General features: G+C 40.5%; 1 protein-coding gene across 3 annotated transcripts in view; it reads left to right on the forward strand.

Annotated features, from left to right (window-relative positions):
* AKAP7 (A-kinase anchoring protein 7) overlaps positions 1 to 5,513 on the forward strand; it is a 90,314-nt gene extending 84,801 nt beyond the window's left edge. The window contains exons 8-9 of one of the 3 annotated variants that reach the window (XR_004777471.2): positions 3,267 to 3,981; positions 4,219 to 4,341. Coding sequence is in view for 2 of the 3 variants with exons in the window: in XM_035538937.2 (XP_035394830.1) it covers positions 3,267 to 3,469 (203 nt within the window). In the remaining variant the exon portion in view is untranslated. Of the gene's footprint in view, positions 1 to 3,266 lie in introns of all 3 variants that reach the window. The other 2 variants (XM_035538937.2, XM_035538939.2) reach the window with 2 other exon arrangements.
* The last annotated feature ends 12,262 nt before the right edge of the window (positions 5,514 to 17,775 follow it).

Consider the following 17,775-nt stretch of genomic DNA (forward strand, 5'->3'; position numbering starts at 1 on the left):
TAAAAATGTAAGGGATTGTAGAATTGGAGAGTAAACCTAGTCCAGTAGGGAGATGCAACACTGAATTTGGTTGCAACGTGAATTTGGTCTCAACGTGGATTTGGTTGCAGGGCTCCCATTCGTGTCCATAACTAACAGCAGCACATTGTGGCATCATAAATCCCCTTTCAAATAATTCTGTGCATTCCCTTATGAGAAAAAAAAATTGTCATTTCAGGACAACAGGTATGCTTTAGTTTCAATAAATAATAAAAAGGATGCATGAATTTAAATATATTCACAGAATATGAATTTATTTTCATCTTCTGAAAATAGAGAATTCTGGGATAAACAAAATGGAAGCTTTATTTCATTTTTGTTCTGAGCCATATGCAGGAGAAGGCAGTGGAAGGGTTTTTTATTTTCATCATTCACAGAAATATAGTAGTGACATAGTCCATACTAACAGGCCTACTGTAGATGCAAATACAGTGCACATGATATATCTGTTCCCTTTTTCAGAACAGAGTTTACAAAGTAATTCTGAATTGAATTTTTAAGCCTCCCCTTTAAATCCAAAACTTCGTTATCATCAATGACTCTATACTGATATTAGATAAGTCATGTAATATAAGACAATCTACACAAAGAAGCCTGTTGCAAAGTAATTATACATATAAGAAGTAGGCAAGCAGCAGATGCAGCATGGAGAAAGATATATGAAGAAGACGTATACATTGAATATTCACATAAATATAGGTGATCAATACTTGTTATTTTTACCTGACCTATTTCTTTTTGTTAATGGTCATGAATTACAGCATGGTTAGTTTCGTACCGCAGTACAAAACTGCCTTGCCAATGAACTTTAGCATTGCGCACATGCACGCTCACACACAAGTGCAATTTAGGGAGTCTAAACATATAAAGAGGATATATCATATAGTCCCATGTGCCAGGCCACAAAAGTGACTGGAAGATAAATCCAGGGTTACTCTTCATATAAGGATGTGCACGCAGTCACACGTCAGTCAGGTCCTGTGTAAGTCTTCCCAGCTGGAATGCAGGACGGACCTACATGGTACTACAGACTGCTCGTGAGCCATGGAAGTCTCAAATATTAGAAATAAATAAAAGCCACAGAACTGTTTTTTAAATTTATAAACTGTACTTTTGGAAGGCTCATTTTAGATATTTCAGATTTTTTTTCATGCTGGAGAAATTAGTGAACCATCTACTTAATATGAAGTTTTTAAATGCAGTTTGTGCATATATATATATATATTATCTATATATATATGGACTTGCTATATATGTGGAAATGACAACTGTTTTGTAAGAATGCAGAAAATACTTGTGAAAGAAGAGCACTGTCCATGCTTACAATACAAGAATAATACATAATGTACTATAAGTAAAACAGCATTCTGAACAAATACAATCACAACTGTTTTGGGGTATCTGAAGGCCTCTGTGGCTGATTACTCATTCTGCATATTAAGTAGGGTCAGGTGTTGGAGTCGCTGAGCACCAATTTCCCATTGATTTTGTTTAGAGTTGCTTGGACAGATCATTAGAGCTGTGTGAATAATAATTTCTGTGATTCACTGGCAATTCTGAGAAATCTGAAACTCTTAACTGGAAAGCACGGTGCTGCTAGTCTGTTTATTTGCTAGGGGAAAAAAAAAAAGTGTCAACCAAAACATCTTGTTTCAGTTCTGAGTATCTTTAATAAAAGCAAAGGAAATTTGGAATCAAAGGGTTGCATTCAGAGGAGCCCATGGGATCAACTCATCAAAGCTCGGAGGAGCTTTTCCCATCTTTTTCCAAAACCTAATGAAATGTTGTGCCCAGGTCTAGTCCGATCCCTCTTCAGCTGGAGACCCCAGTTCTTGCTGTCCCACAGTAGCAGCACTGCAGAGGCCCAGAACTGGAGGAGTTTGGTCTGTCCTCCTGTTCCAGAGCAGGATGCTCTTGCTAATAGCTAACAGAGGCACTGCCTCTGGAAATGAAGGCTTCTGCGTACCTCTCCCTCTTGAATCCCCATATGATCTATGTTTTATCAGTGAAATTGCTCACAAATTCTACAGTCCCCTAGGAAGACTAATAAAAGTCTTTTATATCTATAATCTATACGTGCTGGCAAACTTGAATAAATTTACATATATGAAAAAGAACAAATTTAGATAATTGAAGAGTACAAAGCTTAGTGCTGAGAACATACAATAGTATCTCTTTCACCAGATGTGTGTGACTAAGCAGCATCTTATTACTGGTTACAGAACGTGAATTCCAGAAAGGGCCATTAAAGATATGGCCTTTAAATGCACGGGGAGAGAAACGGTTATTTACCTAGTGCCAGAAATTGCAAAGTGGCAGACACAAATTATATGGCCGGTGGAAATTGGACAGCGAAATCCGCTTTTCCTCAGTTACGTTGTTCATAAAAGGAGGATGCTGCAGTAGGCTGTGTAAGTGCTTAGGAAAATGATTCGTGGAAAAGGACAATTTTAAAATGTGTTTAGTGTTATATGGGAACCCTCGTTATGTGTGCAGTTATTTAGTTGTGTGTGTTTACTCCTGTGAATTCTTAACAAAGCAGGGAGACGCCAGCTTCTTGCTTTTATCAGTGGATACCTATGAATAGACTCAGCACTTGCATTCCTTCAGTGTCAGAACTTTATTGAGAAAACTGAAGAGAGATTGGGAGGGGGTACATGTTTTTTCCAGGTTTTATGCTTTGTTTTGAAATAACAGTAATAATATTTTTTAACCTGATCTTAGGGTATTTTAACCATTTTTTCCCATGAGAAACTCTTGAATGATAAGCAATGGATAAGTAAGGTAGAAGCTTTCAGATTTATTAAGCAAACTTACAAAACAGGGGCAGCTAGACTTAAGAATTTTACTAAAATGTAAATCGTGTGTCATATTCTTCACCTTTGCCCAGATGGCATGGATTATTGGTGACCAGAAGAAATGACGCCTCTTATTCTTCTAAGCTGACTCAGTGCTCCTAATGTTAGTCAGTGGCTTACAGGAGTGTTACAATAAAGATAAGAAGTGAAATATTTTTAGTCTGATCTACTGTATACATCTCATGAGACACTCGATTTAGAGCTCGTGGAGGGGGAAATTATTTTACAGTCAGGAAGAGGCAGTCTTAAATCCAGCTAATAACTTGAAATCTAGATGTCCAGCTCAGCCAGAGGCTTCTGGTACAATTACAATTGGCTGCTGTCTTTCCGTGGCAATGAATTCCTTCTCTTGTCTGTTGTGACACATAGGTGAAAAACATGCAGCAGAGCCAGATGATGCAGAGCTGGTGAGCCTCAGCAAAAGGCTGGTGGAGAACGCAGTGCTCAAGGCTGTACAGCAATATTTAGAAGAAACGCAAAACAAAACCAGACAGACTGATGGAAGCCCTGTGAAAACTGAGGAAGCAGCTAGTGGCACTAAGAATGAGAGCGACAATGACAACAGCAAGTGAGCACTGTGCAAAAGCCCAGGAGCAAATATCCCACCGAGAATACCCACAAAAACATGTCCCGGCTCCGTGCTGAAACTTGCTAAGTGGTGCTGGGTGACAGGCACTCTGCTTTGTGAGTCTCTTATCAAAAGTTTGTTCTGAACCGAAGGACACTGCCGACGGGTCTAACAAGTGCTGGCGTTGCTGAAAATCTGTCGAGTGCTGAGAGGGATGGACTGTGGAAAAAAGGCAAGAATGGTGAATCAGACAGCTCCAGTCTTCACTGGCTCTTCACCAAGAGCCCCTTCCTTGCTTTTGGAGAGAAACTGAGCCCTCTGTGTTTGCCTTTTGGGTTGTAATGAATGGCCACGGAAGGGGCCTCGCCATATGTGGAAACAATGCCCTCCGTGCTGCTTGGCGCTGCCACAGGGCTGCTCGCTGGATGCGAGAGCACATTCTGTTTCGTAGTCAGCGGCAGTCATCCCAGGCTAAAAATTACCACTACAGATATTCCTCACAGATACTATTACACAGTATGTAATATAGCAGGAGTTTCTCTTAAATGTGACACTGTTCTGTTCTGTACTTTGTGGTAACATTTGTTGATGCAAATTGTATTTTTTTTTGACAGAGTACCTTTTTATAAAAAACCGATATGGGAAAAAGCACTTAATACTGTCCAAAACAGATATGATCTCTTTTTCTCTGTACGTGAATGATTCTAAGTGACATTAGTTATTATAAAACATTATATTGTTCTTCTCCTCCAGGAAAGAACCGTGAAGCAGACTTAGTAAAGGAAGCTTTGCACAGAGAAACACAGGCCCTGTTATCCAGACTGAATCAGATAAAGGAGCTGTTATCCAGTCCAGAGATCCGCATGAAAATTAGCAAAGAATTGTTTGAAGACAGGCACAACTCTAACAGTAAATGGAAAAGTTGTATCAGCTCTGGATCGCCAAATGCATGATTGTAAATTGCTGTGATGTGAGATCTCACCAGGTTGTTAGAAGATGAAAAACATTTCTTCAAGAAATTTTCTTATCCCTGTTCAACTTTTTTTTTACTGAAAATACGCTTGGTGTAAATGGCTCATGAGGAATATACTGAAGTACTTGCACAGGAGTATAGTTCATCATTAAATACAACTACTCCTCAGCACCACTTTGAAACACATGTGAGTGTGCAGGTAGACAACATGATTCCAAAGTGGAAAACTACTGGCGTCAAATAAAGCTGAGCAAACACTGTGCCCTTCCTTTATCATTGTGAAAAATTCAGACTTTTCTCATAGATTCTTTCTCTAGCAGTGATATACGAATATTAAAAATATTGATGCTTTTAAATACTTTAACGTGTGTATTTGAAAAAAGCTCTTTTAATTATCTGCCTTTTGTATACATACTGGCATTTTGGGTTAGCACTGTCTATTTTTATTTTTTTTTAACAGCACTTGAATACATGTATAGATGCTGATATGCTGTTTCTGCTGATGTTTACACTAACACAAGAATGTTTTAAATTTCAGAATGAAATTCAGACTCCACTGATCTCAATGTCAAACTCTTGTTGGCTTTAATGGAGTCAGGATGCTGCAATTAAGATCTCATGAAAATAATAATATTCCTCGGGATGATATTTGCCTTTTCATTTTTGTAGAAGTGTTTTATGTTTTATGTTTTTGATGTCTCCTCCATCTCTACCTTCGGTTGCCTGGGGTGGGGTGTCAGTTTGCTCTGCAGGGTGTCATTGTTCCCTCCATAAACCCACAAGATTCAGCGAAGCTTTGGATGTACAATGCAGGAATAGGTCCAATATTTGAACTTTTTATAAATATTGTTTTAAATTTCCTCTGATGATAAAAGTTATTTAATACGTTGTGATTGGTATCGGTTTTGTGCTGTTAGAACAGCTGTGTGCATATTCTTCATTGGTCTCAAGCACTGGTCATTTACTTCATGCTTCATGGCTTATTTTTTTTTCCTCATTTGATATATAACAGTATATTCTGAAATGTCTCATACATTTCTCAATCCATGCTCGCAATAAAGTATTTCTTCCTTTGCACTCTGTGTATATTTTCACCCATCTCCAAATGGATTTTTAATAAAATGAGGTACTTTGCAAGTAACAAAACTGACAGAACCATTGCTTGGATGAATCACCCCGACAATGCTGACTGCGGGTCTCGAGCCAAGACACTGAGCTAGAGCTTGGATGCTGAAATCATGTGAAGAAATTCATGCAGATAAGCTAGTCCCAAGTCATGGATTTTAAAAAGCCACCAGGAATCACATTCTCTTCTTTGAATCACAAAGTCACAGAATCATCTAGGTTGGAAGAGACCTCCAAGATCACCGAGTCCAACCTCTGACCTAACGCTAACAAGTCCTCCACTAAACCATATCACTAAGCTCTACATCTAAACGTCTTTTCAAGACCTCCAGGGATGGTGACTCAACCACTTCCCTGGGCAGCCCATTTTAATTGCTAACTTCATCGAAAAATTCCCAAGGCGAAATTTTAAATGGTAAAACTTCACTGTTCTCTAGAAATTAACCTATCGTTTGGGCATTATGGGTTTAGAAGGAAGTATGGCTACAGCTTCCTTGAGGTACATATCCAATCTTTAACCTCAAAAATTGAGTTTGAATTTAACAAATGGTCTAAATTTTCTCTAGATATAAAAAAAATAAAATAAAATCAGAATTTGCCATCCTGGCATGGGTCTGGGAAAAATGACAAACAAACCCTACAGGAGACCTGCATTCTTCTCGATCAGGAACTGCGGGTTCGAGGCTCCCCCATAGCCTCTACAAAGACATTAGATGTCCCTGTTTAAGCAACTGAATCCCACCCTTGATTTTCAGATATTTTGACCTGTGAAAATCAACAGGGCTTTTGTTTCTAAAGCACTGTTTCTTTTAAAATGCAAGCCATAGCCTTTAATTCTGGGTTTGACAAGGTGCCTCTACTAATTTACTCAAAATTGAGCTCAAAATAGGGTAAACCAAAACAATCCTGCATCTAGATTCATGCTCTTACAACAGCCCTTCTTCCCCTCTCTCTCTTTTTGTTTTGGTTTTGTTTTTTTTTTTGCTTGTTTTTTTGCTTCTGGCAGCGGAGCCTGCTTGCCATATTAAAGCAGAAATCTCTGGTATGGAGCTGTGAGGTGAGCACTGAAGAACACAGATACACAGAGACTGAACCTAATATAGACAGGTGTGAAGCTCTGAGCAGCATCTGACAGAACAAATATGCTGCCTTCCTCACACTCCTAAGTAATTTTCAGATAATTCTGATTTTTAATTAAGTTCTCCTTTTGGAGAACGTCTTGAGGTAGTGATGCACAGGTTATTCTGGGAAAGCGTTGGCAGATGGTGCAAGTTTGTCCATGTTCTGTTTTCAGTTCTACCTTCTAGCTCGCACTCAAGAGTATTTCTGTGCTGTTGGTTGTGGAGATGTCTGTGACAGCTCCAAAGCAGCTTCCAGGACTACTCCAGGTGGAACTCAATGGGCTGCTGTGACCCACTGAGAAACTGTCTGATATCAACACTTGCTCTGGGCGTAGACCACGAAATTTGCAGAAGCCGTGCTTTTGGTACCTAAGCAGCCCATGCCATACATTGCCTGCACTGTTGAGCTGTGCAATCAGAGGTGTTAGGGGCTGACAGAGTAAACAGAGAGATCAGTAAATCAGAGGATCCCAAGCTGTAAGGGGAACCACAAGTGTCATTGCTTCCAGCTCCTGAAATCTGTGTGAGTCCTGCCCAATAAAGACACTAATTCTCTGATGTGGGAAGAGAGACTGTTTTAGACACCGATGTCTCTAAGCATAGGTAAACATGGCATAAGGATGCTTGGTCTGCAAGCTAGGCAGTAACAAAAGATGAATGTGCAACAAGCTCTTTGTAAAAAGGAGACTAACTGTTGTTTCTGTGCTGACTGAAGGCGATATAAATCCAGAGGGATTGGAACTTAAGGTCAGATTCAGGCACTGTGCATCCAGACACACAGATACTGGGATCCACTTTGGATAATAGCCTCTATCTACCAATAGGCTTATTGAAATAACTACGATGCTTTCAATGGTAAAAATGCACCTTCATGTCAAAGTTATACAATCTGGAAGTTAGGATTGAAGAGACCTCACGTTCTGTATTTATGGAAGTTTCTCATTATAGCTGCACACCTCTACCTGTGCTATTTTGGCCTAAATGCCGTGTGAGTCTGTGAGGGCTCAAGGGGTGTCAGCCCTACTTCGTTCCAGTGACAAGAACGATACCATTTCACTTTATGTCAGTCTAGACATGTGACTCGTGTCTTCTTCTTAGAATTCTGATTTTGTAAAGGTCTTGATGGATATCCTACATGTTTATAATAACCACCCAGCAGGAAAAATAGAAGAGAAGCAGCGAAGTCACCACACTCAGCTGAGCCTGTATGTTGAGCTTCAATAGAAATACACATTTGCATTTTAAATTCAGTTATATCTGAGAATATGCTGGTGTAATTAAGTGTAAACCGAAAATTTTCCAGTGCAGATGCGACACCACCTGCAGAGGCAGAGCCAGTCCTGTGGAAACCAGGAGCAAGTCCTGTGGCTGCGGAGGGAGCGCAGCCGCCAGACACCTGGGGCTTCACTCTGCGCCTAACCTGGGGTTTTGTTTTGCACAGACTTTTTCAAAACAGCCTTATATCCATGAATTCCCCTGCCTCTGTTCAACTCTTAATGACACGTTGTCTTAGCCTTAGCAGATGAGCGTCTGAACTGGCTGTGTGGCTTTCAGCAGTTTCTCTCCCTGCAGAGGAGGGGAAAATCTGCTACTGAAATCCCAAAGATGTTGTCTTTGCAGAGCCACTCCTGATGCTGTGCGAGGGCAGAGGAGGCTGTCTGCTGAAGTCTTTACCTACAGGTGACTACTGTCTGATCCTGAAGCATCAGGGACAGCCTAAAACCACCAGGCAAAAGCAGCTCCTGAGGGATGCACCCTCCCAGAAGCCAGCCGGCCAGTGGTTGAGCCGTGCGGCCAGGGGCCAGTCAGATGAAGTAAGTGGTGTTCTAGCCTTGTGAAAATTGTTCCCAGCCAGGCTCACCCCGTAACTTAACACATGAGCACCTTTTGGACTTTAAGTTCCTCCGTAAGGTTTCACATAATGATAAAGCATGCTGTCTGAGATTGGTGGAGACTGCATTTGCTTGCAAAGAACTCCTTGGAGCCATACAACAATGGTCTATAATAATCACGGGAAACAATTTGCACCTTCTATTTCAGTTAAGCAAAATCGTCAAGCTGACCTGCTTTCAGGGGCGAGGAGTCACGCCACTCCTATGGGAAAGGAAACTATTTGAACGCTGCAAACGGGAGCGCATTAATGCTGGCATGTGTTTTACTCCGCCACTCCTTTGATCAATACAATTTCTGTATAAGCAAGTTCTTAGTGTGCACGCATCCTCTCATTTATATTCTCCTCATGTTAAGTCTTTATAATGAGAACATTTGTACAGAATGAAAATCAGTCCTGAGAGACAGCAAGGCTGAGAAGTAAAACACATTCGTAGTGGAGCAATAATTAGAACAGTACCTAGGAAAACAAAAAGCGATACGGCTGCCATTCCTGGCATAGCAAAGGGGACACGCTGGCATTGATAAGCAAGTAACTGTTACAGCAAGAGGCTGGAGTTCGACTGCTGGGGTCTGCACTCTGCTCCCACTGCTGTTTCTGTTTTGTTTAGCGACTTTTGGATGCAAAATGCATTAGCAGAGACTGGGATGTGGAACTATTTCTTCCAAGGGTCTGTCCTCATTACTGGAAAATAAAGTCCCCCTTTGCTCTTGGTGATTAAGGATTATCCCAATCAAAAATGGAGAATTAGAGTAGTTAAAAGAGTTGATTAAGAAACGACACATGAAGATTTCAGCAGAAGCTTATTTGCAATAAAAGGAGTTTTTCTTTCAGATAAGAAAGGCAGAGATGTTTTGAGGTCAGGATAGACTCTAGAGATTCTGGTTTTTCAGGAAAATTGCAATTTGAATTAAAACTCATGGAAAGCACTTTCAGAATCATTTTTTAAATTATTTTCTTTCCCCAGCCATACAGAGAACTTCAGACACTGAAACCTTCAGAAGAGAAGAAGAAAAAAACAGATGCTGGTATGATTTTACTTCAGTCATAACTCAGACAATCAGAATGTAACAGAAAAACAAAGTCAAGAAAAAAACACTGTCAGCTACTGGTAAAATCAGAACGTAGGTGCCAGAGTAAGAAAGGTTTGATAAGTCAAAATGTTTGGAAGAATAACTGTTGAAAGGAAGTGCTCTCTGCATCTGGCCAGTCAAACGGTACACACCTGCGTTTGTCACTCAGAGGCACTGTTATAGGCAAATGTCACAATTTCCAGTCACATTTTCCAATCAAATACACCAGAGAGGAAAGGCTGAATGATCATGTTGCTGTGAAATACTACTCTGGCAGAGTGCTGGAGTGAAGTGATATATGAAATGTTGCAGGATAGCGGCTATATCAGGACAAAGCAGTCTGAGATTGAATCTGCAAGCTCAAGGCAGTGATCTCTGGGGAAGCAAAGAAACAGAATTTGCATTTGAAACTCCTTTAACTAATAAATTTTGCCATCGTGCAGGTCCACTGAAGTTCTGTGTCTAGAAATCAAAGGGGACCAAGTAGTCAAATCCCTAAATGTGCACAGAAAGCAACAGAAACTAATTGTGAATGATCTTATAGTCCTGGGCTGCCCATGCTCCCAGCCAGCAGAGCAATGGCACAGAGCAGAGTGGGAAAGAGATCTCCCTTCTCTAGGAGCACATTTATGACGTAATGCTTGTAAGTGGCTGGGTGTGATGACTGCAGCATCAAGCTCTGCGTTGTGTCATGTTATGCTTGTAAAGCACGGACTACAAGAGGAAATGAAATGTCTGTTCTTTGTATAGGTAACATCAGCAAACCTATTTAGGTTGATTACCAGTCACTGCGCAACCAGGCAGAATCATCAAGCAAATAGGATAACTAGATAAATTAAAAGACTCCTTACCATTACGCTGTAAAATGGGTGCAGTGAACTGCGCCTGGGTGCAGTGAATGATTGCTAACAAAGGGACAATGTAGAGAATGGCTAAACCACTGTACTAAATGAATAATACTGCAAAGATAAGGAAGAAATTTCAAAAGTAAAGGTGCAAAAAGGAAAAAGCAGATTCATTTTTAAGTAAATATATTTTATTATATTCATAACTTCACCCTTCCTGTCAAAACTTCAAGTGCAGGACAGCTCTCGAAAAGCTATTGCTCCATTATGCTAAAACCATAAAAAACCTCTAAAGTGTTAATCAAGGAAACACAACTGAAACTGCTTTTAGAATTAAATCTAGCATACATGTAGAAATAGATCAATTGCTCATCAAGCTAGCATTTATTGTAAATTATCTAACATTTTCTTTACATATGTATTCTAGAATTTTCTGAGTAGAGACAGTAATAACCTTTCTTGAAATACAGGAAAGGGATTGAAATACACAGGACAGTCAACTTGTACCTTAAAAGAAGATTAAAAGTAGGAAATGAAGTTATGCACTTTTTTGAGAGACTGGAAATGAGCTTATCCAGTTATGTACTAGACACTTTTCCATTTTCAGTATATGAGGATTTATTACTTTCAAAATAACAGAAGTTAAACATATTACTGGACATTACTGGATTTAGTGGGTCACAGAAAAATGCATGGAGAACCCACAGATCAATTTGTGTCATTTTGTCTTGTTGCTCCCGTGTAATTTCAGACTGTTGGAAGACCACTCTCATCTGTGGTATCTATGGGGATTCTTCTTCATAATTATCTACTGAGCTTCTGGCTCTTTTCCTAGTGCAGCATTTCTGGACCACCGATACGAATTAATAATTTATGTAAATTAATAATTTACACTAGGGGGGTCTGATGAAATAACAGCACCTAGAGGCCATGGGATCAAAGTGAAGATCTTCACTGTAGCCATTGAACTCATCTGGGTCATGAAGAGGAAATAAAAAGACCTTGTGTGGGAGTTTCCCATCTTTGTGGAGAAAAGCAACGATGTGCTCTAGCAGGCTGGATGAACAACCTACCCCACCAACATCCGCTTCAGGGCTCAGCTGAGCAAGTGGGGCCCAGCCGGGGGCTCAGCACCAACACTCAGGCCCACTGGGCCTTGCCGTGCTGCCGCGTGGGTCAGGGGAGACCCACAGCCTGTGCCTTGGGGCCTTCGTCCCATTGTTCCCACCCTACAGGACACCCGTAGCCACACAGCAGCTGGCAGTGTAGCCAGGTCTGCGTCTGTAACGAAAGTCGTTCTCACTACCAGCAGACATTTCCACCCAAATACTGCGTTAGCTTATGCATGACTGCATTAATGTTACTATTAATATACCAGGCTCAAACTGGTCCTTGCAAGAATTAGGAAAAGGAGGTTTCAGAGCAGTGCTAGCTAACATTTGTTAATCATTATTCCTTGCAGAAATCCCTTGGCGCTTTGCTCTGCCAAAACTCTAGGCACTTTCTTAACCCATCTCCTTTGCCAAAGGGAAGATTCCTTTTGCCGCAGCTGGCCCCAGGAGGTTAGTCACGATGGCACAGGAGGCATGTGGCCAAAATCAATCAGAAACCCCGAGGAATGGGTGTTGATCACATACATAAAACCTCCATATTGCATGTAGCCTTCTTTGTGCCTTCTTTTGCCCAGGAATCACCTTGCAGGGTCTCTGGTGGGGGCTAAATGCTGTCGTGGAAATGCTCACGTTCAGCTGCTTTATGTAATTCATCCCTGACTGTGATGCTTGCATTTGTGGGTTTGTGTAAGACCAGTTTAAAAATAAACACCTGGTGCAGCAGAGACCTGGCACAGACCAGGGCAAACATGTTGCTTCGGCTGACTTGCACTGCCCCAGTACTAACGAAGCTTCCTATCTTACCAGCACTCTCCCCAGAAACCATACAAGTAAATTAAGAAGCTTTCAAAAGAAACCATTTCTTAAGCAAGAGAGAGAAAAGCTTACCTAGCTAGCTGCTATCTGGACACTCCATTAATTGTGTGAGTGGGTGCATTAGGATAGTTCACAAGGCACAGGCCACAGAGTCTCACTTTTATAGTTTCTGTTGAGACTCAGCACATGGCCACACATGAAACCATGTTCACATCATCACTTGTGTTCCCTTCACTTTCCAGTGCAGCAGCAGAAGCCCATGTCATATGTTACCTGTGTGACAAGTGGGTTTTGCCCATACGTGTGAACACCATGAGGTTCTTCCTTCCTGCTCTTTATTGCCCTGCTAGAAAGAAAAATATACTCATATTGGCAGCACACCGAAAAGACAAACCAACCTGGCCTAGGAGACACCAAAGTCAGCAAAACTTTATTCAAATCAAAGTAATTTTCACAAAAGGGTCTTTTATCACTAGGGTTTCTGCACTGAGAGGATGTAGGAGCAGAATCACAAACCTGAACCAGTAAATTTTAATTAGGCAGTTGTTTATAGGCTGGGCTGCTGGCATGAAGAATAGAGCAACTTTTTTTTTCTTTTTTCTTTTTTAATCAGACTACTTCAGAGTTGTATTTAAAAACCGAAAATGTCATTGTCACCCAGCTGAGGTGAATTATCCAACGGTCTACAGGAAAGATGTATCCAGGATGGGACATTTATATTAACAAAAATGAAAGTAGACTTAGGCCAACAGTGAACATTTTTTTAAATTGGTGATCTGAAACTCTGGGTTAAACACAGTTAAATAGTGGAAAAGTAAACCTGTGAACATTTTTATAAATGCTTTCCACAACTCACATTGCTGTTTTAAGGGCTCAAAGATCATTATGCACAAAATTATGCATGAATAATCAGCCCAGCTCCAATGACAAACATAACATTAGAGAAGCGTAACATTTTGAGTCTGTTCAAGGAAATAATTTTTTCTCTATTTTTGATAGATTCCCTGCCGATAGCCTTTCAGAGCCAAATGAGAATATGAAATCTATCCCCTGCCCTAGCAGGTATTCCACATATCAAATTGTATTTTACATGAACAAACACATTATTTCACACCAGAAGTTTCCCCTGTATTCTTTACTCATGAAAATGTAAGAACTGAGTTAAAGCAAAAATCCACCTTTAACAGTAGCCAGGAGCGGCTGCTTAAGTAGTGGCAGCTGAGTGTTTCTTCCCCTGGCAGATCCTCCCATTTTCCAGCAATCAACTTTTCAGGGATTTTGTGAGTGGGAGCTTGCGTCTGGAACTGGAGGCTTTGATTACAAGCCTGATTACCAAAAGTGAAAATGATTTCCAAAGAGCAGTGAAGAAATATAAGAAGAGAATAACAAAAGACAGTTGGTGGCATAAGTGAATTAATGAGCTAGAGAGAAACCCAGCTCTATCTAACAATAACGAATTGAGTATTATTTGGTATTGTCCCAGCTCTCACTGAAGGTGGGCTGCAAAATGCTGAGAGGCTTGGTTTGTGCATCTATGCTACTACTTTCTGCTGTAGATGTGTACCTATAGCATGCACAGGAAGTGGCAAAGCACATACTATATCACAGTCCGTAGCATCATGTAGCAAGCCTTGCCCAAAGTATTTAAATACTTAGATTGAAGGCTGTCTTTTTGTTGCCATGCAGAATCAGAAATGTTCAGCTGTTGGGGTACAAAGGATGTGCTAGCATCAAACTGGTGAACAGCTCTGTTTTTCAAACAGGACAGTACAAATCCTCGCCACCTGGATGAGAGGCCACTGCTACCAGCTGAGGAGCAGTCATGTAATTCTGCCTGGAATGGATGTGGTGCCATTTTCACAGGTGAGCAGTTTAGGTAATTTATACTCTCCCAGGTCAAATGGATTTCAGCTAGACCTGAGGGTCAAATGCAGAATATTAGGCAAAATAGCTAACACAGGATAGCTTTTTGGCTGCAGGAAATACAGACGTACTTTGAAACAAAATGTTCTTACTGCACTATTAGGTCAGGAGAAATGTCACATGAAAAATAATTGTAATTGAAATTATGGCCTAATACACTTTTGTTTTTCAACTTGGTTCGAGGGTGGAATAACATTTATTTTATTTTTTTATTATTATTATTTTTTTTTACTATATCTTTCTTTCTCAGAATTGTAGGGGTTGAAAGGGACCTTGAGAGATCATTGTGTCCAACCCCCAGCATCATCACAGCTAGCAGAAGAGTCTAATTCTTCTTGATGTACCAAATCTGCTAACTGGACAGAAAATATTATTCATAGTCCTTTTCTCTTATGTGCCTTTCCTATTCACATTCTTTTAAATTGGAGTCCTTTTCAAACATATGGCAACAGGCTGGGAGCATATTATTCTTTGGTGCTTCAACAGACCCTTTCTATACACTGTGTTGTAGTGAGGGGCATCAAAAGAAGCTGGCAGGAAACAGTCTCAAAACAAAAATAAGGAATTTGTCGTGCAGCAGATAATTGACCTATGGAATCTATTGCAAAAGGCTCTTGTTAATAGAAAATCTTTATGTGCCTCAAGGGAACAACTGGATGAGTACTTGGAAGGGAAATCCATCAGGGATTGATATGGAAACCATATCCTATTCAATAAAGTTCCAACAGTAAAACTAGTTGGAGGTTGAGAGAATATCGGTGGAGGAAGATTATCTCATGCTCTTGCTCCTTTTCTACTCCTTTCTGGGCATCTGCCTGCCTTGGAGACAGGATGTTAACTCACTAGACCATTGGTCTGACTGTTCTTAAAATCCTACTCATTTGAAATGTTGCAAGTGTCTACACTGAAGAACAAAGTATGGAGGTTCTATTTCCATCTTTTAAAATATTCAATTATTTAATACATATTTTTTTACAAATAAATACAAAAATATTTAGGCTTTTAATTCAGCCACTCTGTAAGTGCTGTGAGCTTTGTTACCCTGACTTCTTGGACTTTGGAAAGTTGTTGTACTATGAATTTGAACATCTATGGGAAAAATATTGCCACCAAGCTGCAAGTAGATTACCTGTAAAAATATAATCATAGACTTGGTAAATTCAGGACAGCCCATTGAAGGTGATAATATGTACAGTTCCCTTTTCTACAGCCTGAGGGGATTTTCATGCTTTGGTGGTATCTGGCACACAACTGGCACAGGGAATTATCCTCCTTTGTCCCTTTCCGCTTAGTTCAATTTAGAGCTCTTTACTAACACAAGTAACCTACCTGCTATTTCTCTTTGATTTAGGAGCATAACCAAGTATGTCAATGATGAGGGCTCCATGCCCAGAGAAGCCTTCTCCTTCCTCTATTCCCTCCCTCTGTACTTTCAGTTTGTGCAACGAATTGGATGAGAAGGGCCTGCCATCCCTGCTGCCATGTGAACGCTACGATGAGCTACAGAATCACACAACAGTTGAGGCTGGAGGGGCCCTCTGGAGGTCCTCTGCTCCAACCCCCTGCCAAGCAGGGACACCCAGAGCAGGGTGCCCAGGACCATGTCCAGGCAGCTTTTGAAGATCTCCAAGGAGGAGGTTCCACAGCCTCTCTGGGCAACATGTGCCAGTGCTGTCACCTGCACAGTAAAGAAATGCTGCCTGGTGCTCAGACTGAACCTCCTGTATATCAGTTTGTGTCCATGGCCTCGTGTCCTGCCACTGGGCACCACTGAAAAGAGTCTGGCCTCATCCTCTTTGCACCTCATGTATTTAAAGATATTTATGAGATCTCCCCTGAGCCTCCTCTTCTCCAGGCTGAACTGTCCAAGCTCTCTCAGTCTCTCCTCATAGACAAGCTGCTCCAGGTCCTCGATCATCTCGATGGCCCTTTGCTGGACTCTCTCCATCTCTCTCTCTCTCCATCTCTCTTATGGGGGAGCCCACTACTGGACTCCAGCTGTGGCCTCACCACTGCTGAGTAGAGGAAATATTCATAGTGACACCAAGATGTTTTTCCTGGGTAGTAATAGCTAAATTAGAGACCATTATTGTGAAAGTGTAAGTAGGGTTGTTTTTTCTTCATGCATTAATTTATATTTATCAGGATTGAATTTCATCAGCCACTGCACTATCACTGACATTCTCACAAAATCCTTTTACAACTCTTTATGGACTTAACTTTGACTATTGTGAGTAATTCAGTATCATTAGCAAAAAATTTCTCCAAATTCCTCATGTTCTTATGTTCACTTACAAACATTAATGGAATTATACAGCTATTCCATTTTCTATTCACTAATTTTATACTCGTAATTGTTTAAGTTTTTTTAAGGCTTTTTGAGGAGACACATTGTTAAAGTGATTTAGTGATTAGCTCATCCTTAACTGTATGTTTTTTGATATCTTCAAATAACTCCAACAGATTTTACTCTAAAAGTCATGTTGATTCATTCCCTTTATAACATATTTATCTACAAAAGCACTAATTCTAATTTTTAATATTGTTTCCACTATTCTGCTCCTCATAGAAGGCAGATTTATCTCCCTGTAACTCTCTAAATTTCCCTGGGGGTCTCATTAAATATTGATATGACATTTACTGTTTTCCAATCCTTGGGATCTGAGGTAATTTTAAGCAAGAGGGTGCAGATGGCATTTGACAGCTTGGTCATTTCAAACCATTCTAGGATTGAGTCAAGCAGAAATTAGTCATGGTCAGTTAGCTGGGCTTCACAGTGTCTGTTTTGTAGCATTGCTGTGGGAAATTTCAGAGGAAAAGCAGTGCCAGGCTGGAAATTTCACCACCTGTAGATGAGCACCACCTCATCCACCTGCAGATGAGCATACCTTTCATTTATGTTAATTACTTATAATGGCTCAACAGGAAATGCAGAACTCACCTGTTGCCAGTGGCCTTAACTGATTGTAAGAGGTACTTCTAATGGAAAGGTTTTAGTGATTTTGGTGTCAAAATATGCTGTGAAGTCTGGGTTAGATCCTTCATCAACACAACTTTTACAAAATTATCATGGATTAGTTAATTTTGCTGCATGAGAAGCTGAACAGTTGAGGAGAACCTTGAGCAGTACATGGCCTTGCAAAAAAAAAAAAAAAAAAAAGAGAGAGAGAAAGGAAAAAAAAAAAAAGTATTTCTTCTCTTTCAGTTGAATAGTTTGATTAATAAGAGCTCCAAGCAAGGTGAGCCCATGCTCACCCTGTGAGAGAAAAGAGATATGAGTGGAGGCCAAAGGGAGTGGGCCTCCCTTTACATCCCTTTGCAAAGACTCATGCAGGTAAAAGTTAGGGTAAAAAAACTCAGACAGCACTTCATTGTGTGAGAGAGAAGATAAGGGATCATCCAAGCATTTACAATAGCTTTGGTCCAGAGTC

This window comes from Cygnus atratus, chromosome 3 (assembly GCF_013377495.2).
Source record: "Cygnus atratus isolate AKBS03 ecotype Queensland, Australia chromosome 3, CAtr_DNAZoo_HiC_assembly, whole genome shotgun sequence".
Classification (NCBI taxonomy): domain Eukaryota; kingdom Metazoa; phylum Chordata; class Aves; order Anseriformes; family Anatidae; genus Cygnus; species Cygnus atratus.